Source organism: Colletotrichum lupini, chromosome 5 (genome assembly GCF_023278565.1).
Source record: "Colletotrichum lupini chromosome 5, complete sequence".
Lineage (NCBI taxonomy): Eukaryota > Fungi > Ascomycota > Sordariomycetes > Glomerellales > Glomerellaceae > Colletotrichum > Colletotrichum lupini.
The window spans coordinates 3,453,605-3,475,338 of NC_064678.1; the positions used below are offsets into that span (position 1 = coordinate 3,453,605).

The window sequence follows — 21,734 nt, forward strand, 5'->3', positions numbered from 1 at the left end:
GAAGTTCATTCACGTGAGGTCGAGGCTATCGTGAGGTGAATGAAGAGGGTGAAGTGAAGATACGGTAGGTAAAGTGAAACGAATAGTAGTTGGTAAAATAAAATCAGGATAGGGGAGGTGCGATTGAGTTGAGCCAGGTGATGGAAAAGCGCGATCTGGAGAGTTGAACGCGAACTGCTCCTGGCCAGCGATCTCTTTCAAACTCAAGACTCATGAGATCGAGGGCGAGATTTGGGAATGAGTAAATCACAAAGCGCATATTTTCACGTACCTCAAACCATCAGTTGGACTTGATCGGTTGCTACCACCCATACCTCTGGTGATCAAGATAGCATCTGACGGACTGCCTGGTCGCCCAGTCCCCTTCATCGCGGGATCCAAAGCTACTGGATCATGTTGACCCATCGTTCGTGGGGATGGAGGCTGAACATCAATCATGCCCGGGCCACCCATACCCTGCTGGTGATCGAGTTTTGTGTCAAAAGCCGGTACGTCGTTCAACAGGGACGTGAACGGCTGAATGCCGCTCACAGTAGATAAGGAGGATATCCTCGAGTGTCCTCCGGATTGATTTGAGGAGGTGTACGATGACAAGCTGCTGTGGCTGTCGGAGAACTTATGTTTCGGGGATTTGGGAAATCCTCCTGTTACGTGGTGCCCATCATCTTCGCGGGGGAGGTTGGGCCTGGACGAGATTAGAATCTACAGGTAAAACGAGAGCACCTTTCTGTAGCATGGAGACTCTTGCAATTCTGACGAGATAATCCCGTGGAAACACAATCGCCTTTCAATGAGGTAAGGCCAGCGCAACGGCAGGGAAGACGGCGCCAAGTACTTGCCTTGCTGTTAGTTGAGCATCCGAATCACCGGAAATGCTAGTCCTTGGAAATGTTAGCCGCTGTGTACTATTAAGAACGATAGTGGAAACTGTCAGGAGCCCAGGCAACCTCCCAAGCTGGCTCACCTTCGGCTAGTCGCAACATGAAGTTGCGACTCTGGCTCGCCTAGGTATGCCAGGCTTCGCGAGGGAGTCAGTCTACGAGGTCGTCCAAATACACAAGTGCACCAGTGTTGCGCCGAGAACGGGACCATGCAATACATACCGGCCAGGGTGGGTACTCGTCATTGGAGTGATGTTGGCGGAATGCGCCATCTCGTGTGCCAGAGAACTGAGAGAGCTGGCCCTAGAATGGCAGTTCGATGAATGAGCGTCGCAAGAGCTCGTGGAAGCCGACTGATCCACGTCGGATTCGCTGTAGTATGTAGGCTTGGTGTGGGAAGCAGGAAACTTGTTGTCAAGAGCTAGGTGAAGAGAGTAACCGCCCGCATCCCATGGCGTGCGGTTCCGCGGTGCTCTAGCGTCGCTTGTCCGCCTAGAAGAAGCTGTCTTCTCCGGGGACGATGTGGTGATTTGTCTTTGGAAAATCGGTACAGAAGTGGTTTCGAGTGAGTTGTCCCGAATAAATGGCTTTTTTCCCGCCGCTACGTTCAGTAGTGATGTCACGTCCATCGCTCAAGCGCGGACAACGTGGGAGAAGTTTTGTCGCCGAAACGAATCCAGTTTGGCGGTCCCTTGGGGTGGTGACGTGATATGTGTCCCTGAAAGCTCCCTCTTTTACGTCCGCCGGGTATCGTGATGTTCAGTTCGTAATAGTCCAACTTGTAATCCTCAGTTTAGATGTCGAGAACCTGTCTCTTGTTGTCGATGATAGTTATTGGTGAGAAGAAGATAATGTCCGATCTCTAGGATCCAGTCCGATACATCGGATACTCGTCGTCTGTTAAACCCAGGTTGCGAAGGTCGCACAACTAGGGGGACAGGTAGGTAAGGTGACAGTGGTGGGAGGAAGCGTAGGGAAGCGATAAGGTTGATGGGAGATCCCAAAGCTTTTGTGTGTGGCGCCCGGGAGGCGGGCAGGCGACGAGGGAAGGGGAAGGGGTAGTACAGGAGGCGATGACAAGTTAAGAAGCAAACGATAAGAATATCAGACCTATCGTTGGGATCGCCGTTTCAGAGTCGCACTGACAGTTCCAAAAGCGGATTGAAACAGCCGAAACACCTTCAAGTCGCCCAGTGGTGTACTTGAAGGGTCATCCGAAAGGGACTTTAACACCTCTTAGCTTGAACACGCCCTGGCAGTTCGCAGATGTCGGATCGACCTCGAACCGAGAGAAACAGAGCAGAGGAAACAGTGACTTCCTCGTACCGTAGCTGAGGCCCCAAAGCTGTACGATCAAGGGGGGTGACGGGTGGCAGTGTCAAAGTAGGAGACGTCGTGCAGACACGCGAGAGTGGCTTGCCGAACGCTGGTGCGGTTTTTCTAGATTCCTGATGCTCCGAATGCGAGGCTGTTTCCCAAACGTCGTGATCTTGTGCTTCGAGAAGAGTGCGAAGACAATTCCAGTCCAAAGGTTGAATCTGAATCGGTGCTCGTTTCCTCCGGGAGTACTTGTCAACAACGGCAAGAGGCTCGGCGAAGTTCGTCAAAGTTTCGTTTCGGGAGCGCAAGTACTATCATGCCATGGAAGAGGCACACGCCAACCTCGACATAAACCAAATAGTGACAGAATTTTTGGCAGGCTTCGGACAGATGCGGATGATGTCGAAATGTGAAGGGGGAGTTCAAGGCCAGTGTCCGGAAAGACACAAGAAGAAGAAACAAAAGATAGGACGAATGGTCAGCGAGAGACGGGGACGAGCCCGGGGGGTCAGGGACAGAGGTGAAGTAGGGCTGTGCTGAGAACGCATGAAGGGACGGTAGGGGTTGAAGACGGTAGCTGTTTAGGAATCCGGGCGGAGGGTGTAGAGACGATCACAACAGAAGCAGCAGCAGCTTCGAATGTCATGACTAGGTCAAATACGCTTGAGATGGGTACATGAAAGAAGAAGCAGACGACGACGACAGGGACGACGACGGATGGCTGGACCGAGCCCAACCGCAGTCTGTCAGGTCAGGGCTCCCAAGTCTAACAACCACGACCGACGACTAGGCTAGGGGCAAGGCCCGAAAGCCGCGAGCAAGCATCGGAGGAAAAGATGGGGACAGAGAGGAGGCTCGCAACGGGAGCCAGCATGATCACTGTGCAAGAGAAGAGTGGGAGAGCTAGTGAATCTGATCAGAGTTTCCACTTGCGGCAACGCAAGGATGCTGGGCATTATGCGTTGAAGGGGAAGGGATGTCGTCGTTGTTTAGACTTCCCCACAGTAGGTTTGGGCACGCCGGTGGGAAGAAAAGCCCCCGACTGGCCGCTGGTCTCGACGAGGGTCCATGTCCACTTCCAGGGACAGGGGGGGGGGCATTGTCTTGAGTTGAGGTGATTTGTGTAACTGGCTCGAGAAGTGGCAGCTTTCACATTTGCTGCTCGGGGCTCTATTATGCTGTGCTGTGCTGTGCTAGTGCGGGTGCACTGCCTGTAGCTTGTCCATCGTCGGGGACCATCATCCTGCTATCATCCTGCTTCTGCAGAGGGCGCAGGTGAGAACGGTGCTGAGTGGTGGTTTGCGTACTTTTTTTGGAGGAGGAATGGTTGCCGTGGGAGCTTGGCGTGCTGGTTATTGCTGGTGACTAGGGCGACTCCCCGTGGCCTTGTGCTTGTTGCTTGTGCATCAGATTGGACCGTAGTAGATCATGGCGTCAGATACTCCGTCTGAACCATGATCTCCGCAGGGGAAACGTCCGGGCAGGGCTTAGATTTCCAAATAGTTAAGCCGATTGATATAATGGACGTGATATAGGCATGGCAGGGCGGGTGACGGGATCTATCTCAAGTTTGTCGTTCCATTGGCACACTTCAAGGTCGGCAGAGATGCCGTAAACGAGCGCAGTTGTAGAATGGCTCCTTGCCGTTCTTTCAGGTTGCTCTTCGGTGGTTGTGCTGCGGCTGCTCGGTTGATGCAAATGGGAGGCCCTGAGGCACAGATTATCCATCGATCTGCAAGCTGAGACCCGGGATTGGGCGTGAAACTTGTCAAGGAAGTGCTTCGTTTGACGAGACTGGGATCCGTGATGGAGTGGACCGTGGATGGGGACAAGGGCTCAGGTATGCCATCTCTGACCGGATTGGTATCTGACCGTGGGCTAGAGAGGTGAGGGTGATGGGGAGGGGGCCGAATTCCCTGGGCACGCACGCACCAGACCTCGGGCATGTGCAGGTGAATGTTCAGTCGGTCGGGAGAAGCCGAAGCGAGTGCCGGGGCGCAATTGTTTTGCCCATGTCGCTCGGTGGCCACCGCATGGAGCGTGTTTTGGCTGTCATGACCCCCCTTGGCAATGAGATGTCGATTGGGCGACCATTGAGTGATACCGTCAAGACGGGTTGGATAGATGCAAGCAACCAGATGAGGCCAGCAAAACCACATGGCTGGGCGCACCAAGACAAGCCATAGGGCGGCCGGGAGAGGCGATAGGCGGCGGTAGACGGTAGACCCCGCCAACGGCCTAGTACTTCCTTTGTCGCCATTGTGTTGTGTGCTTTGTGCATGTGTTGCGGTTGCAATATCCAACGGCGCTGCAGCCACGCGGTGCCTTGGTTGCTTGGGTTGGGACAGAGAGAAGAGACCGACTCTAATCTGACGGAGATTCGGGGGCTGGGTGGTGCTAGTCTAGTCCAAGGGGAGGAGGAGGGTGCGAGCCTAGGAGCTGAGCATCCAGGTTGACTTTTGCGGCAATCTGTTTGGCAAATGGCAGCCCTTGGGCCTGTCTCAACTTGTCGACTGCCACTAGATGTGACGCCAGCCCGTGCTTCCGCCGTAGAAAACGTCTCTGCTGTCTGTGGCCTTCCATCCATCTCACTTCACAACACGAGGTGATGAGGCCCGTGTGCTGTTCTGGCTGGTTGCTCTTCTTTCTCTTGCTGCTTCTTCTGAAGCCATTTCAAGTGCGACTTTGCTCTGTGCCACTGACACTTCTGAGGCTCAGGACGTGGAGCCGGCCCTTGACAACAGACAATGCATCTTAGCGCATCGCACCGGCGGATGAGGTGTACGAACTGGCGGGAGACGGATGACTCCCATTTGCTTCATCGTCCAATCCAGCACGAACCACAGGCACGTAGCTGCTCTAGGCGGCCGCTTGTCGACTGCAGGTAATGGATGTCTGGTTCTCGTCACAGCTGCACACCGGAACGCATGTGCATATGCCTCGTTTTGCTAACGTCCAGGATCCGTATCTAAGATAACGCGGCTGTTCAGAGGCCCTCTTCCGCATCGCATGGGATTCTTAATTGTGAGCATAGCCCTGAACGGCTGTGATGTCGTCGTAGTTTTGGCAGCTCAAAAGAGCTCCATCATCCATGGGACGGCATCTCTCAGTCGCGTGCTGCTAAACTGCCATTGGCCTACGGACAGCAGGGATCATGGCCCCTGCGCCAATGTAGTGCAGCCAACTACTCCGTAGACACTACGTAGTACGCAAGACGAGACGAAGCGTTGGGTCGCCCACCCACCACCTAGCAGCGTATGGCGTGAGAGCTTGTGGGAAGCGTCAGCTCGCCCGTAGCGACGAGACTCTGACGACGACCGATCAGTGCAGTAAGGATGGCGTGCTATCTCTGCAGGCTATTCCGTCAAGTACAGTAGTCTACTGGGCAGAGCCAGGCGCGTCAGATATTAAGGACTAACGGTACCCGTACCGGTACGTGGCAGTATATGAAAGATAGGGCGACATGAAGACGAGCAGGTTGTGAGAGCCGTCGTCAGCGCGATGCGGGCTGATGTGCTGCAGGGTATCGCATAGTGTGGCAGTCGCGAGGCCAGGTGCCGCATAGAGATGTATAGTAGGACGGCGGCGACATGGGACAAGTTCGGCCGTCTCGATACGTAGCCGGCGGACGATCCGTGGTGGGCATACCGGGGCTGCGAATGTGCGATTTGCGATTGGCCCATGGGAATCTGCCTCCACGTTTCAAGACGGGGCTGCTGCAAGCCGGGATATCGAGATGCGTCGAAGGAGTAGTAACTGGCAGCATGGGATGGGATAGAGTAGCCCGGATGCTGGATGGCGTCGTATCGCAGCGGCAGTGATGGATCATGGTTGCGGTGGCATGTAGTCAGCTTGCCGTGGAGGAGGGGACGAAGGGACGAAAGGGGGGAGGGACGGAGGGCGGGCGGGCGAAGGAAGAGGCTCTGATGCACTGCCAGAGTCTAGAGCCTAGCGAAGAGCAGAGATGGCTTTGATCGATCCGGGATATGTCGACGGTCAAGGGGACGCAAAGACGCTAGTAAGTTCAGACTTGAAAGGTGCCTGTTGCTTCATAGATTGATGGGAAGGGTACGTGTCGTAAGTAGATGGTTTCGCTGCGTGTCCGCACAAAAGTACTCTCTGTAAGGTACAAATGTTGTAAGTAGATGAGTTTACGGACGGCGGGGGGGATGGGAGATGGGGCCACCATAGAATCAGATGGGATCCGTCGTGCTGCATGAGGTGAGGTTCAGACTTCGATCCAGGTCCTGTATCCGTAGTGTACCAAGTCGATGCTGTGTGTGGCGGAATCTAGGCCAAGGAGTCCAGGTCGAAGTCGAGAATGAGGTCCATGGGCATGGCATGTCCATGTTCAAGGCCCCAGCTCAGATGCCGGTTCCAACTTATCGAAGCTTCGAAGGGGAGTTGGCGCGCTGGTCCATGTCGAAGTGGCGCCGTGGCTTGGCTGATGGGTCGAAGATTGAGTTGGGGGGTTCACAACTTTACAAGTGACAAAGGTGAGTGGGCAAAAATGGAGAGTACGGAGACTCGGCATACGGCTGTTTGTTCGGATACATAATTAACACATAACACGCCTATGTGCCTACTACACTAAGACGAAGATGAGGTCAACTCAAAGATCGGGCTTTGAGGGTCGAACCGGGTGGAAGGGGCTACTTCTCCCGCTGCCTGCCAAGTCCAACCGTTCTCTCCGTCCATACCTACCTACAGGAAGTCCTTTCCTTCCTTTGGGGGGCCGGGCAGTGGTGGGACGACAAGAGGTGGGACGTCTCCTTCCGTGGGCCGGCGACCGCCGTCCGTCATCCGTCGTCTCCATGCCCAAGGTACCGATACGTCGCATCCACCTCATGGAGGCACGCCGTACCCATGGGCCTTGGAGTTTGGTGCCTGAGAGAGGGACGTCTCTTCTCGCTGGACCTGCCTTCCCTCCCAAGTTCCCATGGCTGAAATCAACACAAACCCTCACGAGGATCACGAAACGGAGTTGGGCCGGGCGAGGTTCCCCTTTCTGTCTTGCTCCTGGAACATTCTTAGCCTCCACTATCAGTACGGAGTATACATGGACAATAATACGGACAAGTCTGTTACGGGCCACGGTAGAGCAAGGTGAGGGGCAAAGTGGTGCAGGGGTCGTGACTATACTTGGACGTGTCTCCTGAGTCCTGAACATGGTGGGATGGGGTAAGAAGCTCAGAATAACTCACCTAATCACACGGCAATTGCCACGGACTCTATGGCTAGAGTCTAACTAATTTACGTTCTTATTTTGTTCCAAGAAAAGCCCATGGTGAATAATCGCAGTCTCGCGGCATGAAAGGCCATATTGCAAAAAAAAAAAAAAAAAAAAAAAAAAAAAAAAAAAAAAAAAAAAAAAAAAAAAAAAAAAAAAAAAAAAAAAAAAAAAAAAAAAAAAAAAAAAAAAAAAAAAAAAAAAAAACCCATAACCATGACGACTTGCAATAAACCACAGTGGCGATAGCTAGCATCTTCCTTCAAACAAGATGTCTTGATACAGGGCATTTCCCTCTCTATAGAACCAACCAGTATGTCATCTGTCCCATCTTTGGCCATCCCATCAGCACATCGGTCGATTGAATCCTTCATTTCGACCACGTATCTGTAGAGGCTACGCAAGTGTGCACAGGACACAAGGCACACACATACGCACTCTCTACAATTTACTTTGACCACAATAGACATGACACACATGCCTTGCCGTTAGTCGAGCCCAGTCAGTCAGCCTACGGAGCTAGTGCCACCGTGAAGGGGAAGCAACCTGGACAAAAAGTGAAGGACGTTGACGAGACGAAGAACATGACAAAGTATCCGTCCGAGGCAGGTGCAAGATGGAAGGAAGCCTGAGGATGGAGACCTCGACCTGGGTACGTCCCCCGCCCCTTCCATTCTCCTCCTGTGCTCCGCGAGGTGGCTCTTTCCCTTCCCTTCTGTTCACGATGACAGAGAAAAGATACGTACCTGCTCCCCTGGGTGTGATGGAAGGAGGAAGGAGGAAGGTGTGGACTCTCTGGGCTTGAAGGTGGGTCTAGAGTCTCCACCCAAGAAGCTGCAGATGTTTCAGCTGATGTCCACTCCTCTTGTCGTTGGAGACAGCAATGGAACGTTGGGCGAAAGACTCAGGAACACCTTCAACGGTCACCCCAGCTCCCTCCGACCTCCTCACGCTTCTCTACCATCCCCCAGTCATCATCGTCTTTTACACTTCTCTGTGATGGAAGGCTTGTCTCGCTTTGCCCAATCTTGTCCAGATTGCAGCGGATAACCTCAGCTTCCGGCCGCCGCACACGGGACGAAAGATCCAAAATCTGTGAGGTCCGCGAGACGGAAACCAAGATTCCACACGCCACCAGCTGCACTATGTGACTATGTACCTATGGCACTTTTACTTTAGGATAAAACGGCCATCGCAAAACGTCCAAAGGGAAACAAGCTTGCGTCGGGGCCATAAGACGCCAGAACAATATCGGCGTGCGATGCGAGATTGTCAGAAGACCAGACGCTGGCTTGACACGCCGAAGCACCCGCAGATGCAGAGTCTCGAGCTCATTTCCCCCTTCAGATCCCCCTTCAGAGGGCTCAGTCCTAGCTTGACGGAATACGGCATGCTCCAGCAGCGTTTCTACTCGTTCCGCTACCGTCTCTGATCCTGCCCGTTGCTGGCGGAAGCATCAGAATCAGCAACAGCAGCTGACAAGTGTCATCGCATCGTCCATCATCACCGATCATCATCTCGAGCGACCAATAGCCCACACTAGCCAGCTGTTTGCTGACCGACCAAGGTCTGGACCGGCTCCGATCAAGCAATGACTAGCTCTCCTGCTCTGTCGCCCTCTCTGTTCCGCGTTCTTCTTCCGCCCTCTTCCCAAGTTTGCTGCACGCTTCGCTGACGAAAGTCGGTGAGCACAGGCACCCATCGCACACGTTGCGAGATGCGCCGGATCGTGGCACAGTCCACCCACTAAAGACGATGGGCGCCACCTAGCGCCTTTTCCATGGCCTCAAGTATTAAGTTGTCTTGGTAGCAGCTCAGGTCCCTCAAGCTTGGCTTCCGCGAAGAAGATGAGTTGACGGAGAGGGATGCGACGCAAACTCGGCCCACGGAAGCTTGGGTCGACAAGGTCTAGCTTCAGGGCGCACCCGGAAACCATGGTCACCGGTACCGACACCAGCTTCATCTAGTTTTTTACCCTCATTTCTACGACACAGTAAGGAAAAACTAAGCGCCTGCCCGCCCTACGACGCTATCAAGCTACGGACGACACGTCTTCGTCTGAGAGGCTTGATTAGTGGATGCTGTTCCTAGCTCTTCGCCTTCGACACCTTACCCTTCGGCCTCGGGCCCGAGGCCTCTACGCAAAGATACCCGGAGACGGACGAGACAGGACTCAGCTGTCTCCAGGCCCTCTGTGGCCGCCGACAGACCAGCCCGCCAAACTCCAAAGCCAGCCCAGGTCAACAACCTCTGACAAGGACTGCTGCAGGGCGATATCCCTGCGCCGATCATCTCGAAGCGACAACCTCTCGAGCTTGCACCCTCAGACCCCGGTCTCGAGTGATTTACAATGGTTTCATCTCAACTTTTATCCTCTGCACTAACGCCATCATGATACGAAAAAAGACTCGGGACCTACTCCAGTGCCACTCAACCAAGCCACTGCCACTTGTCGCTGTCATTTGCCAGCACGAGCTTCACACCATCTCCAGTTTTCCGTCTATCTCCCTTCTTCGCGGATCTTTCTGGTGGCCCCAAGAGTTCGAACGACGAGGGGACGAGGAGTATTCTTCAGCGGCCTGTTCCTTGCAACTACGACGCTGGAAGTGTTGTGGACCGACGCCGTCCCAATTTCTGCTTACGGCCATGCGCCATTGCACACACGTTGCAGAGGCGGCGCCTTGCTAACCCCCGTCGGTGCTCGAATCACAAAATATTCCGCGAGACCAACATGGCCCGTATGCACCAGTACGTGCGAGCGGTCGGCAGAGGCGTGTCAGGTGCCTGCAGTGGAAGGCCGCTAACGTTAAGGTTAACCAACCTTGGTCTGGTTACGCCTGGTCTACTGCGTGCTCTTTACGTACTTGGCTCGACACAATGCAAATGCCTTGGTCAATGATAGCGAGGCATGCGGTGTTCCTCGAAGGCTTTGAGGCGTGTCTCAAAGCCATTGAGCATACCAAAAAGGTGTTTGAAGGCCTCAGATGCCAAATGAGGCTTATGGCTATGGCTATGGCGGCATGCACGACACGACAAGTCAACTCATGTTTTGCCCCGTCCTTTGCGGTCGGCTCGTCGACATTGACCATCCGTCACCAGCATGGTTGCAGATTAGCGAGTCAGGCAGGCAGACAGTCATCCGTGGTAATGAGCCGAATGCTTGAGCAAGCGAACTCGATCTACCGGACCGCCCTCGGTCGGTTCAGCCGCTATCTCATCCCCCACAAGATCCTCCAATTTCCGTCCGCGCCTTGAGACAAACGCCGCTGCCGAATATAGAAGACTGAGAGCTTCCATCGAAGGGCCCGTGGGCACAACAAGCAGCAAGTCACCTGTCTGGGGCCTCTGGGGCAACATTGTTTGTTTCATTCTTTTCGTATTCTGGAAGCTGAGAGTGCTCTTCGCTAAGCCCTTTGACCAAAATTGTGACTGCTTGAGACAAAAACAACATCGGGTTTCCCTTTCGAGTCAGTCGGTCGTAACGTCGTAGCGTTGCTGTGCGTCTCACAGCAACGGTTTGAGAGAGAGAGCCTGTTCATTCGACCATCAGACTTTTCTTCTCTTTCTCTCCATTGTCATTTGCCCCTTGCGTCAACCGCCCGAGGCAATTTCAGACGTGGTGGACAGATGTAACTCCATCTGTTCCCCGTCGGTCTTTCTCGACTTTCCCATCCGGCGTTATAGTCTCACATGTGTCATCGTCTGATGGCGAAACCGAAAAGTTGGGAGGCGGGCCACAAGAGACAAGACTCGAGAGAGGAAAGGGGATGGAGGGCACGTCCGATTGCACACCTACCTGTGCTCCTAAACTTCTTCTTCTTCTTCTCTTTACCTTCGCATCGGCGGCCTGAAGAGGCCAGGGATCAGGGCACCTTTCGGCGTGCAGTCTGAACTTTGAATCTGTCCAGTATGGCGAAAAAATAAAACGGACCACAGAAATATGCCTTGATTGATCTGTGACAACCACACACATCCTTCTTGAAGAGATGGCGATGGTGGGTTGGTCCGTGAGTGAAGATGAAGGTGGCGAATCCGAATAAGAGACGACATGTGCAACTGTCCTTGTCTCCTCTTCCCTGGTCCATGGGACGCCGAGAGCTCCCCGAACACACTCGCAGTGGTGGGCCCCCCAAACTTCCGGACGCAAAGGCCCGGGTTGACTACACTACCCTCACGGGTCCGGCCACCCGTGAAATTTGCGGGTCACGGGCTGGCCATGAACACGGAATCGCGATATTGTGTAGTCCCGGGCGGTGTTGGTTGACTACAACTTTGGAGTATTAATTTGTTCGGCCTATTGCTTAGATATTTCCAAGCCAGGGCAATCGTGTATCGAGGCTTTTCATTGGCCTGCGCCCAGTTGTAATAGAAAAAGACCTACCTAGGTTTGATTAGCGCCTCACGTAAGATTTTGGAGGAATAGGAGAAGAAGCAAGCACCGAACAATCCGTACAACGTGACTTAAGATCAATATGTTTTTCCCATGTTTCTTGCAACATTACAATTGATGGGTAGATGTAGGTGAATCTACCTTAACTGCGACGCGATCAGTGTCATTCGTGGGTTGTTGCGGTCCATCATGTCCCTTGGAGAGCACAGCCAAAACAGAGATACGCACCCTAGCACCACAGCATCAACACCCAACGAAATGACGACGTCAAGCTCCAATTCATCACCAAAGGGTGATCCGTATCCGGTTCCGGATCTTCCGCCGGGCACAACGATGCGCCTCAACATCGTCATCCTCTTCATGGGCTCGCGCGGCGACCTCCAGCCCTCCCTGGCCGTCGCCAAGCTCCTGCAGCGCCGTCATGGCCACCGCGTCCGCATCGCGAGCCACCCGCCGTACCGCGCCGCCGTCGAGGCCGCGGGGGTCGGGTTCTACGGGATCGGCAGAACGGACATCAAGACCATGATGGAGAGGCGGTTGCTTCCGCGGAAGGAGCTGAATGCGCTGGTGCCTGTGATCCGGGAGGAGTTTCGGGAGATGGGGGAGAGGTGGTGGGGGGCTTGCGTTGATGGGTTTGGGTTTGATCACGATGGTGAGGATGGGGTTGATGGAGGAAGAGGAGGAGATGGAGGAGGAGAGGAGAGGGGAGCGTTTGTGGCGGATTTGGTCATGTCTACGATGCATGTGTATAACCAGACGTCTGCGGCGGCGAGGCTGGGTGTGCCGTTGCACCTGTTTGGGATGAACCCGAGGATTTTCTCGAGGGAGGTACCGCATTCGCAGGCTGGGTGGGCTTTGAAGGGGCCTAGTCGGTGGAAGAATGTTTTGTCCTGGTGGGTTCAGGATTTTATGTGAGTTGTTTCTATTCTCCTGCCCCTTACTAGTTCTTTTCTTCCTGATGTATCGTTTTCGACGACTTGCTCTTGATCATTCCCCCTTTTGGTTTGGGCATAGCAACACAGTATCAGAGGAGCTATGCCAGGGCGAAGTGATACCTCAGGAGGGAGAGGGCTCTTTCTATGTTCTTAAACTAACACACGACAAGGTTCCTTGAAGCGATGAAATCCGTCATCAACGACGTCCGCGTCAACGTGATGGGCCTGGAGAACATGTCCCCCGCCTGGTGGCTGAGCCAGTACAACAGGATGAACGTCCCCTGCACGTATCTCTGGTCGCCGAGGCTGCTCCCGAAGCCAAGTGATTGGGCGGACAACATCGACGTTGCGGGTTTCGTATTCGAGGACGTGCCGTCAGAGTATACGCCGTCTCCGGAGCTGGTTGCGTTCCTGGAGGCGGACCCGGAGACGCCGCCGGTGTATATCGGGTTCGGGAGCATGTCGTTTGCGAATGCGCAGGAAGTGTTTGAGGGGATCTTTGAGGCGGTGAGGAGGGTTGGTGTCAGGGCTGTTGTTGGGAAGGGGTAGTCTAATCTTGTTAAGGAGGATGTTGGACAGGTGGGGAAGGGAGACGATGAGAGCCAAGGGGGCAGCATCGGCGGGAATAGAGACATGACACACATCTTCATCCTCGACGAGGCGCCGCACGCGTGGCTGTTCCCCCGGGTCAGGGCCGTGGTGTGTCACGGGGGAAGCGGGACGACGGCTATGGCGCTCCGGAGCGGGCGGCCTACGCTCGTGGTGCCCGTTGCCGGGGACCAGCCGTTTTGGGGCACGAGAATCCACGCTGTCGGGTGCGGGCCGGAGGCAAAGTACGGGTTGGCGGAGATGAACAGCCAGAGGTTCGAGGAAGGGCTGAGGGAGCTTCTGAAGCCGGGGTATGCGGCTGCCGCGGAGAGGTTTGCGGATACTGTGAAGAGGGAGAGACCTGGGGAGGAGGTTTGTGTTGAGAAGGTGCTTGAGACGGTTGGGGTTTATGAGAGGGAGGGGAGGTGTGTTGTTTATGGTGGACGGCCTGCTGTTTGGAGGGTAGCTTCGACGGGGAAGGAAGAGGGAGGGGAGAGGAAGTTGTCTGCTGTTGCGGCGCATGTTCTTGTTGAGAGTGGGAGGGTTAGGAGGGAGGATTTGAAGGTGCTGGAGGTGGTCAAGTGGCCTGATTTGACGGGGCCTGGGGATCCGGTAACGGGGTTGGTTCTCGGGATGCAAGAGGCTTTTGAGAGTGTTGCTACGGATGGGAGGACGGGGAGATGGGGAAGATTGGGTCTTCATGTTTTGAGAGGTGAGTTTGGCTGCTTTCTCGTGGCTTCCATGATGCTGTTGTATATCACTCATATGGTCGAGACTATGGCTGACTATTGGTATTCAAAGCTCCCCTCACGATCCTGGCCGCCGTGGCGTTTGGCCTCTTCAACCTACTCGACTTCATCCTCTACAAACTCGCCTCGCCTTTCGAGCCGAAGCTCTACGCGAGTAACCCGCGGCTGTACTCCTACCCGCGCATGCTCTCCTTCCTCCTATTCGCACCCTTTGTCGAGCTAGCTTCCGTCGTGACGCAGCCTGCGCGTTTCCTGGCGGGTAGAAGAGGGGGAGAAGGAGAGGGGGGCAGAAGAAGAAGCTTACCAAGAGTGATCCTCGAGGTGCCGCTCGCGCTTCTGAGGGTGCTTTTGGCGCTGGTCAATGTTCTTGTTGGCGGGTTGGGCATCACACTTCGGCAGCTGGAGCTTCTTTGTGCGAGGGGTATGGGGGAGAGACCTGTGGGGGATGTTGTTGCCGAGGCGAGGATTCGGCAGGGGAGGGTTGAGGCGGAGGAGTTGAAGGTTGAGGGAGTTGAGAGTGGGAGGGATTTGATTGGGGATATTATGAGGAGGTGGGATGAGCGGAAGAAGGCTTGAGTAGCTGCTGTTGATACTGTACAATAATGTGGTCACTTTGCAATCGAGATTCAGAGTGAGCGGATAGTTCTTTGGGCTGGTAGGATGGGTATCAGGGCCTCTTTCGGTGGCTAGAGTCGAGTTACACTGTTAAGATATTTGTTAATAGAAAGAAACTTCGGGTTGATGGCAAGCCTGTGGCGGATACATCTAGCCTGTTCCGTCACACAAAAGTTCATCTGATCCTCTAAAAAGGGGGCGTGGAAGCAGAGGATACCTTCTAAAGGATACGAATATTCTCCGATACATGCCACGTCGTGTCACGGGACTTGCATCTACCGTATTGCGGACAGCCGGTGCCCCGGGCCACGTCAACTTCTTGTGTTGCCAGCCATGGGGTAAGGCGAGGTAAGTTTTGGTAGGCTGGTAGGATAGCTGCGTGCGTGACGTGTACGATTTCGGGATGTTTTTTCCTTCTTTCTTTCGGCATCCTGGCCGTGCAGGCGGCTTGCTGCGTGCGGTTGTGAGACGTGATCGATGTGTATATCGGGGTTGATTTGGGGAGCGTTTGATCGTATCTGTCGGTCAGCCGTTCTTCCCGCCGGGCATTTATCATGTTTGAATCTGTAGTTGGATTCAGTCCAGGGTGGTACTCCCCGGCGATGTGTTAATCATCTACTATTATTCCCTTCGCAAGGTATTTCGATTGATTCTAAGATTAATCTTGGAAGCTCTCGTCTCCAGATTTCTCAAGGCGTTGATGGCGGTGGCCTCAGCAGTAACTGTATGGCCTCAGGGGTGGGTAGAATCGCAGTGAAGGGTCGGGACACGTCAAGGAGGTTCGATTGACAATAAAGGTGTTTTGTGAAACTTCAGCTAGCCAATACGATAGCTTGCCACTACTATGCATGATAGTTCCCGTGTAAAATTGATTTGTCTGGGTGAACGTCCTGCACATGAACACGTTGGTCTCAAGTCCTCCTCTTTTCATCCTCACAAAAGCACAAACAGTATGAAGCGAACTGAGAAAGAGTTGCACCTTGAAATAAGTCTATTCCGAACTTGAAATACTTCTGATTCTTGGAATAGTGAAATCAAAAATTCGCGGTAGAGTTGATCATTCCCAAGAGAGATCACTGCGAACTTCATAAATCCTAAAGCCGATTCCCCTATGGCTGAAGTCTGTGGAACCTTGACTTCGGGTCTTGTCACGCCAAGTCGCTCGGAGAACAACTTGGAATGACCGTAGGTTTACACAATCAAATGCAGATCTCGTGAGATTTCGCGCGCTCTATCTCATTTCTGCCTATGGCCGTGGGAAAGCTGATTCCCTGTGTTCCGAAGCCACATGACCAATTGCTCGACTTGCAGGAGGCCATGCGCCAAATTGAAGAGGACAGCCTGTTCTTGAACACTGTTCTTGAACAGTAGTATTTCAACCACGAATACACATTTTTGGTGGTAATTCTACACCATTTACCAGTGAACTTGACAAATTCCCAAAAACCATTCCAGGGTTGAAGCGATAGAGATGGTTGCATAAAAGGGTTATGCATGTAGTAGATATTGGGCACTCCCCCACCTACCACCTTCGGCGATGACGCCTGCAGTGCTTAGCGCGACTCCATGCCCTCCATGCGATCGCTCACGAAGCTTCCGCCGGCTTGTGCCTTCAGATCAACTCAGCGTCGAATTTTCCACCCAACCTGCTTGAAAATACATATCTCTAGAGAGAAGGCCTACGCGATGACCGCGTCTCTTCTCGCCTCTCAATTCCCAAGACGAAGACGCGGTCCATTTGGCTGACCCCAATGACGCAACCACCGCCATCAGTGAGTCTTGCGGTCACTACACCAAGAACCGTCGCTTATTAACCAGTTTCTTTGCAGACACCTACACCTCGTCGATTTCTGCTTTCCAAGAAACCTCCAGGATCGCAACAACAGACACCAGGCAGCGGCCCGCCCGTCTTCGCCGGCAGCCAGCGCTTCCAGCCCACGCCCCGCTTCGCCCCTCCGTCATCGACTCAGCGACCTCCCGCGACGCCCGTGTTTCCTAGTTCACTTCGACCGTCGAGACACCGAGACCCGATCCACGATCTTCTGGATAGTTCCCCGACAGATGCGCCCGTCTCGGCGACGCGACCGACGCTAGGAGCTGGGACGCAGAGGCAGAATCCTAGGATTGACATCGACTCTGACGTCGGTAGCGATTCGCCGACAGAGGATCAGGATGAGCTGCCGCCAATGGTCGTCGCGGTGAGCGATTCGATCGAGATTGATTCGGAGCCGCCTAGTGTTTTATACAGCGAGACTGAGGAGAGGACACCAAAGAGGAGAAGGATTTCGGTCTCGCCAGCATTGAGCTGGCAGGAGGAGCCCAAGGAAGACGTTGCCATGGGATATGAAGAGGAAGAGCTTCTCCCTGAAGAAAGCGGATACGGTGACGAGCAGTTGCCAGATGCCGATGATGAGCTTCCCTTCCGCGAGGGTGTGCCCAAGACTGAGGACGACTTGGTTGTTCCTAAGCGCGCTGCAGGAGACCCAGTCAAGACGCAGCCGACCTTTCATCGCGCCCCTCGTTTCAAGCCGTCTGAATCCGAAGTCATTCGACAGGAAGGCCTACCGGAGGCGTTCTCTCCACAGCGGCGAGGCGCAAAGTACCTCGCTGGGGGCCTCGCAGCAGAGCTGCAGACTTGGCTGGCAGAGGTCAAGGGCTGGACGGGCGGTGACCGTCCTGCTGACCTAGTCATGAGCATTGTTGTTGACGAAGTTCGTCATGGAAACAGAATGTACCTTGTTCGGGGACGAAGGACCATGGGCGACGGGGATGTAAGAGAAGAGATTGCGGCGCGGCTTATGCTGGCTGGGGAGGGACAGTTGACGGGCCTGGGACACAAGGCTCCTGTCGTCGTGGGTAGTGTCGTTGCGATTTCCCAGCCTGCGTGGGAAATTGAGCTACAAGAAGGTAGATGGATCGTCGCCTGCGACTGGGCGGTCTCGTAGAAGAATTGGCATACAACTGAATACACACCAGCAACGTTGATCGCTGCACTTTGCAAATGGACTGACTTTGTGAAAACATTTCTTTGCAGTACAGCCTCGAAAGTATATTACAAAAAGCTATGGCCTACAACTTCAGTCAAGCCGAATCTTTACTTCTCGCTCGAAAATTTTCTGCTTCTTTGCTTTCTTTCTATTTATCTGTGTGTTTACCAAGGTCCATTTCCAATCATCAGCCGGATATTGACTCCTTCCGGTATCTCAGGACGATCATAAGGAGCTCGCCCCGCTGGATGCATAAAACGTTCAAATGCATGTACCCGTATCACCTCAAACCTCAGGTGGCATACCGTCCAAGATCCACTTTTACTCGGCATCTCATTAGACCTTGAAGGCCATCAAAAAAAGATACGTCGATTGAAGCGAGAATACCGCACCCGTGAATAAGAAATCTTTACGAGGTAAAATGTCTCGCAAATAATCAGAGCATCATTCGACATCATGACGTGGCTGGCCCTCCGATCAGCCGCCTTTGCGCGGGTGCCAGCTGCAACGATGTGCCGGTCGGGCGCCCGATTCTACTCCGGCGCAGCGACCGGCGCCGGCCGCGTCTCGGACCCGCTCCGGATCCTCTTCTGCGGCTCGGACAACTTCAGCTGCGCGGCGCTGACCGCGCTGACCGCGGAAAGGAAGCGAAACCCGGAACTCATTGAGTCGCTGGAAGTCGTTGTTCGGCCGAGCAAGCCGTCGGGGAGAGGGATGAAGAATGTTCGTGAGGGTATGTGGGCGCCGTCTAGACTCTCATGAGGTTGATGACTGTGGATGATTAATGTGAGCTGACAACTGGCAATAGTTCCGTTGAAGACCCTCGCTCAGCAACTCAGTTTGCCGATTCACGTGAGAGACACGTTTACCAAGTGGCAGGTATTGCGGCTCCTCTTTCCCATCAATCAAGTGCCATCAAACTGACGCACGCAGCCACCTAGCGACTTCAATCTCATCATTGCCGTCTCTTTTGGTCTTTTCGTGCCGCCGAGATTACTCAAGATGGCAAAGTACGGAGGCTTAAACGTTCACCCATCACTGCTCCCAGAGTGAGTTCTCATCCACGTTTGCCTCCCCATCGTCACACAGCCCTCTCAACCACCAAATTCTCCAGCTTCCGCGGTCCCGCGCCCCTTCAACATACGCTTCTACAAGGGCGCACGCACACAGGCATCACGCTTCAGACCCTAGATCACAGAGACTTTGATCACGGTGACATTCTGGCTCAGACGCCGCTTCCAGGCATCCCGATCCCGGAAAACTGCAGCACGCAGCAGCTGCTCGACATTGTCACGCCGCCGGCCGCCGAGATGCTCGTCGACGGTCTACATCGAGGTCTCCACGTCCCTCCGCACGTGAACGTCGGCTGGAAACAATCCACCGGGGGGTTCATAGAGGACTCATTCGGAGCACCTCCGCACGCGCCGAAGATCACAAACCACGACCGTTGGATTGCTTGGTCGAAGTGGACCGCCGACGACATTGCGACGCGGCAGCGCGTGCTGGGCGGCGTGTGGTCCTCTGCAATCAGCCAGACCACGGGCACAGAGAAGAGGATTAAGTTGGGACGGGTGGACTCCGTACCCCTCGAGGATATGCCTGAGCATATTAAGCAGTTTAACAGACGATTGAGGGAGTATAGGAAAGACCGAACAATTGCAGACGATGCCTCACCGGAGGATGATAAGAAGGTGAAGTTTGTCAATTGGATTCAGGGGACGCAAGACGGGTGTTGGAAAGTGCTTCAGCGTGCCTTTTTTGAGCACGAGGACGGGAGGAGCATTTTGATTCCCCTTGTTGAGGGCGACAAGGTCCTCAAGGTGTCGACCATGATTGTCGAGGGCTCGGCGGAACGTACTGCTGTGAGCGCCATTAAGAGCTTCGCCGTAGTCGGAGATGACTACAATAACGGCTTCACTGGAAGGCGTTCGGAATTCACCCTTGTCCCCTTTTAGATATCAGTGTTGTAGGTGTACGATAGGAAAATGCAGTGATGAGGTTGATCACTGTTCCTTTGGAACTATTACAAACTGATCATCTTTCCGTATGTTAGGCGAGATTCCTGACTAGGCTAGTGGACAGGGAATCGCGATAACATATTATTATGGTTCCTGGCGCCTTGCTACGTAGTAAACTCCAGGTCTGGTATATATCTCTATTGCCTGGAGTATGTCGAATTTGGAATTGGGTCGATGAGAAAAACCATACAGGGTGCTTCATGGAATCTTCTCAAGTGTCAGTTGCGACCCGTAGACTTGCGAAAAAAGACTCTCAAGGCTCCTCTCGTATAAGTGATTATTCATACAGACCTTCTATTATCGAATTTCCATTTTGCTGGCACAAACTGTTCGTTCCCTTCGCTAGATCTGATCTTACCTTACCTTTCAGGCCGTTTCTTTCGAGGCTAAGTAGGGAGGTCGAGCGATTCTTGGTTGAGGAAGGCGCCCCAGACTTTCTCGCAGCTGCTCCTTCCTAAGCCATATCACTGCTTGGTACCCGCTCGAAAATCGGTTGAGCTGGCGGTCAGTCTCGAAATCTGGTTCCTTCCATGTCGTTTAACTCATCTTCTTTTCCTTCCGCCCGTCCGCTCCCTCTTCACATCGGCCATCTCCTCCATTCTGGCGTCCGGAGCCAACTAACCAAATATTACCACATTCTCTGTTTTCTTTTCTTGCAAACACCCGGCTTCCTACAAGTAACTCTTACTCTTTCCAAGGCATTCAGCACTTCAAGCAAAAGACAGAGAATCTGACAGTCTCTTAGAAATTTTCTTGCGCAGGCAGAAGATACATACTCCAGGACCTTTGCAAACACCCACGACATCACCATCAAAGCTATCAGCATATTCAACATGTCTCCTGCGTTCTGCTCTGCTCAAGCAACCACAGACAGTTTTCGAGACGATGACCCTCAACCAGCTCAGACAAGCACGCCGCCGTCTCGGAGATCTTCCGTCTTCTCCTCTACAATCTCCCCAGGCTCATATCAGAGCTCAGTGTCGGCCGCTATCGTCGAACCTCCCCCGTTCCGCCGATCACTGGCCCCGACACCCAAACCAAAGACGGCAACGGAGAATCTGCAAGGCAGCTACTCGGAATACCGTCTCGTCACACCACAGCCTCAGTTCCGTCGCTCGGCTGCCCCAAGCCTGAGCGACTATGCTGAGACTCTGAGAGCTCAATCGCATGATGTCCAGACTTCAGTCCATCACGGCGAAGGCGTCACTAGCGAGGAGTCCTCGCGCGGAACGACGTCAGGTATGGCCGATCTCGTGAATGAGATTGACGGCCAGATTCCTGACGACCATAAAGCTGCGGAGAGTAGCAAGTGTTTTCCGACCGGTGTCCGAAGCCCCACGTGGAGTCTGCTGACCGCATCCCCCGTCACTCGCCTCCCTGCCGTCGCCGAAGTCAACGACGACAACGACAACGACATTATCCGTGATCCCGTTCCGTCTTCTCCCGGAAACTCCACCGCAACGCCCACCTTCCAGAAAGTGTTGACTTTCGGAGCGGAGCCACAGAAGGATAACCAAGACGACAATACTACAAGCACTCCGTTGCCAAGGCGAACCCGGAACGCTAGGAAGACCCGGGGTTCCGACTCTAGACCAGAGATCAGGGGCGGCCGGACCGGCAGTCGCCGGGGACGCCGAGCTAAACCTCCTGCTCGGTGGTCCCCCATACTGCCTTGGACGTCCGCTGAAAAAGCGGCCTTCCATGGTGAGTTACAACAGAGAATTGCGGCAATCACTTCCGGTACAGGCATTGACAGTGGTCTCCTGGATGTGCCATGCGACTACTTCGACATGTAGAGCATTTCTTCTCGTATTCTTTTCTTCTGATTCGGATGGATCAAAGGCTTCTCCAGCAATTTTTAAGGAGCCATGACATTACACAGGTATGTTGTTAATCGAACAGTATCATCGTGACATTTACGAACTATCATAAGCGTTATGGCCCTCGAGTCTGAAACGCCTACAGGAGCCTTTCAGGCACTACTCGACATATCTTTTGCCGTCGATCTGAGCATTGAGTAA

The 21,734-nt window shown here is 53.8% G+C and overlaps 7 protein-coding genes across 7 annotated transcripts; 4 read left to right on the top strand and 3 right to left on the bottom strand.

Moving 5' to 3' along the window:
* Positions 1-246: 246 nt before the first annotated feature.
* CLUP02_10413 (uncharacterized protein) lies at positions 247-1,510 on the bottom strand (the record flags this gene model as incomplete). Its single annotated transcript, XM_049289389.1, has 4 exons — positions 247-702; positions 836-875; positions 965-1,004; positions 1,057-1,510. 4 exons carry the CDS (start codon positions 1,508-1,510, stop codon positions 247-249), a joined length of 990 nt encoding a protein of 329 aa, XP_049146534.1.
* A 1,940-nt stretch (positions 1,511-3,450) lies between these two features.
* On the bottom strand, positions 3,451-4,360 carry CLUP02_10414 (uncharacterized protein; the record flags this gene model as incomplete). The annotated part of the gene is made up of 3 exons (XM_049289390.1): positions 3,451-3,586; positions 3,792-4,079; positions 4,134-4,360. 3 exons carry the CDS (start codon positions 4,358-4,360, stop codon positions 3,451-3,453), a joined length of 651 nt encoding a protein of 216 aa, XP_049146535.1.
* Positions 4,361-5,608: 1,248 nt separating this feature from the next.
* On the bottom strand, positions 5,609-6,030 carry CLUP02_10415 (uncharacterized protein; the record flags this gene model as incomplete). Its single annotated transcript, XM_049289391.1, has 2 exons — positions 5,609-5,717; positions 5,819-6,030. 2 exons carry the CDS (start codon positions 6,028-6,030, stop codon positions 5,609-5,611), a joined length of 321 nt encoding a protein of 106 aa, XP_049146536.1.
* A 512-nt stretch (positions 6,031-6,542) lies between these two features.
* On the top strand, positions 6,543-11,322 carry CLUP02_10416 (uncharacterized protein; the record flags this gene model as incomplete). Its single annotated transcript, XM_049289392.1, has 18 exons — positions 6,543-6,688; positions 6,820-7,079; positions 7,136-7,307; positions 7,746-7,820; positions 7,898-8,029; positions 8,055-8,427; positions 8,475-8,578; positions 8,641-8,844; positions 8,915-8,998; positions 9,087-9,168; positions 9,242-9,337; positions 9,523-9,854; positions 9,901-10,042; positions 10,103-10,211; positions 10,334-10,534; positions 10,584-10,885; positions 10,942-11,060; positions 11,154-11,322. 18 exons carry the CDS (start codon positions 6,543-6,545, stop codon positions 11,320-11,322), a joined length of 3,102 nt encoding a protein of 1,033 aa, XP_049146537.1.
* A 688-nt stretch (positions 11,323-12,010) lies between these two features.
* CLUP02_10417 (glycosyltransferase family 28 domain-containing protein) lies at positions 12,011-14,669 on the top strand (the record flags this gene model as incomplete). The annotated part of the gene is made up of 4 exons (XM_049289393.1): positions 12,011-12,732; positions 12,927-13,263; positions 13,336-14,056; positions 14,146-14,669. The coding sequence occupies 4 exons, from the start codon at positions 12,011-12,013 to the stop codon at positions 14,667-14,669; spliced, it is 2,304 nt and encodes a 767-aa protein (XP_049146538.1).
* Positions 14,670-15,819: 1,150 nt separating this feature from the next.
* CLUP02_10418 (formyl transferase) lies at positions 15,820-19,650 on the top strand (the record flags this gene model as incomplete). Its single annotated transcript, XM_049289394.1, has 7 exons — positions 15,820-15,828; positions 16,379-16,480; positions 16,538-17,592; positions 18,136-18,428; positions 18,504-18,574; positions 18,629-18,744; positions 18,810-19,650. 7 exons carry the CDS (start codon positions 15,820-15,822, stop codon positions 19,648-19,650), a joined length of 2,487 nt encoding a protein of 828 aa, XP_049146539.1.
* Positions 19,651-20,546: 896 nt separating this feature from the next.
* CLUP02_10419 (uncharacterized protein) lies at positions 20,547-21,734 on the top strand (the record flags this gene model as incomplete). Its single annotated transcript, XM_049289395.1, has 2 exons — positions 20,547-21,417; positions 21,679-21,734. 2 exons carry the CDS (start codon positions 20,547-20,549, stop codon positions 21,732-21,734), a joined length of 927 nt encoding a protein of 308 aa, XP_049146540.1.